Raw genomic sequence first — 1122 nt, 5'->3', positions numbered from 1 at the left:
GTCTCGGAAGAGAGATTGGAGTCATCAGACACGTCAGATGACGTGGTGTTATAGGCGGCCTCAGGCACAGGTTCAGCAAGCGCAATGGCGTCGAAGGGTTCGGGGACAACTGATACGACAGCTTCCAATTCAGGTGTAGAGGTTTCGGTGGCATCCATAGGCGTCAGAAACTCCACAGTGGTCTCGCTGGCATATGTTGGCGCATCATCACTCGTCGTCGTATGTAGGGTCTCCAGCATGTCACTGCCGACAGCACCCTCGAACACCTCGCCAGAAGGCAGAGTAGCCGTGAAGCGACCAGAACCGACGACGACAACAGCTCCAGTGATGGAAGTTATTGTCATAGTAAGGCCGGTGTCAGTAGTGTGAACAGCATCGTACTCAGTGACAGGACCAGTAGCACTGTCCAGGTCGAACTCGTGAAGAGTTCCATCGAGGTCGACGACAAGGTAACGGCCAGGCAGCACGACGAGCTTCAATCCGCCGGGCAGAGTCAAGATCTGAGCGCCATGAGGGATGTCAAGGGTACTGAGATCGGCCTCAAGAGGCTTCAGAGCAGTCTCATGAGGGGTCTGAACCGAGCTGAAAGCAATGAAAGCGCTCAAGAGGTTCACACTTCCCTCCACAGGAATGGACACGGAAGCAGAGGGAACAGACGTCGTTACCCCAATCTCCAGAGTTGAGCTGAGGTCGGGAGTAGCAGTGTCGATGGGTGCCACAGGAGCGAGTGCTTCCACTCCAGGATCAGTCAGACTGGCAGAGTCAGCGACGGTGATCTCAGATTCAGAAGTGTGATCTAAGGGTTCAGCAACTGATATGACAGCTTCCAATTCAGGTGTAGAGGTCTCGGTAGGATCCATAGGTGCCAGAGACTCCACAGTGGTCTCGCTGACACATGTTGGCGCATCATCACTTGTTGTCGTATGCAGGGTCTCCAGCATGTCAGCTTCTGGCAAGGCCATCTCACTGGCATCGACGGTCTCCTCAGTCGACGCGTCCGCTGGCTCGGTTAACCCAGCGACATTTGCGGCATAGCGCGGTACATTGGTAGAGACGGGAGTCACTAAAGACTCCGTAACGGACATGCCGTCGTCATCGAAGCCACCGAAACCATCACTCGAC

The 1122-nt window shown here is 55.0% G+C and overlaps 1 protein-coding gene across 2 annotated transcripts; it reads right to left on the bottom strand.

Moving 5' to 3' along the window:
* Positions 1-1122, bottom strand: KVP18_002140 (uncharacterized protein; the record flags this gene model as incomplete). Of its 2 annotated transcripts, none has more annotated exons than XM_067952813.1 (1): positions 1-1122. In XM_067952813.1, a coding segment is annotated over one exon (1122 nt), but the record flags the coding sequence as incomplete, so codon positions are not given. The 2 variants fall into 2 exon arrangements, with proteins under 2 accessions (XP_067813596.1, XP_067813597.1); XM_067952814.1 differs by having other exon boundaries at positions 31-1085.

Source organism: the organism of the source record quoted next, assembly GCF_019968955.1.
Source record: "MAG: Porospora cf. gigantea A chromosome Unknown PgA_NODE_11511_length_1122_cov_1620.01, whole genome shotgun sequence".
NCBI lineage: Eukaryota > Apicomplexa > Conoidasida > Eugregarinorida > Porosporidae > Porospora > Porospora cf. gigantea A.
The sequence above is the reverse complement of the archived record's forward strand: the minus strand, read 5'-3'. Positions and strand labels throughout refer to the sequence as shown.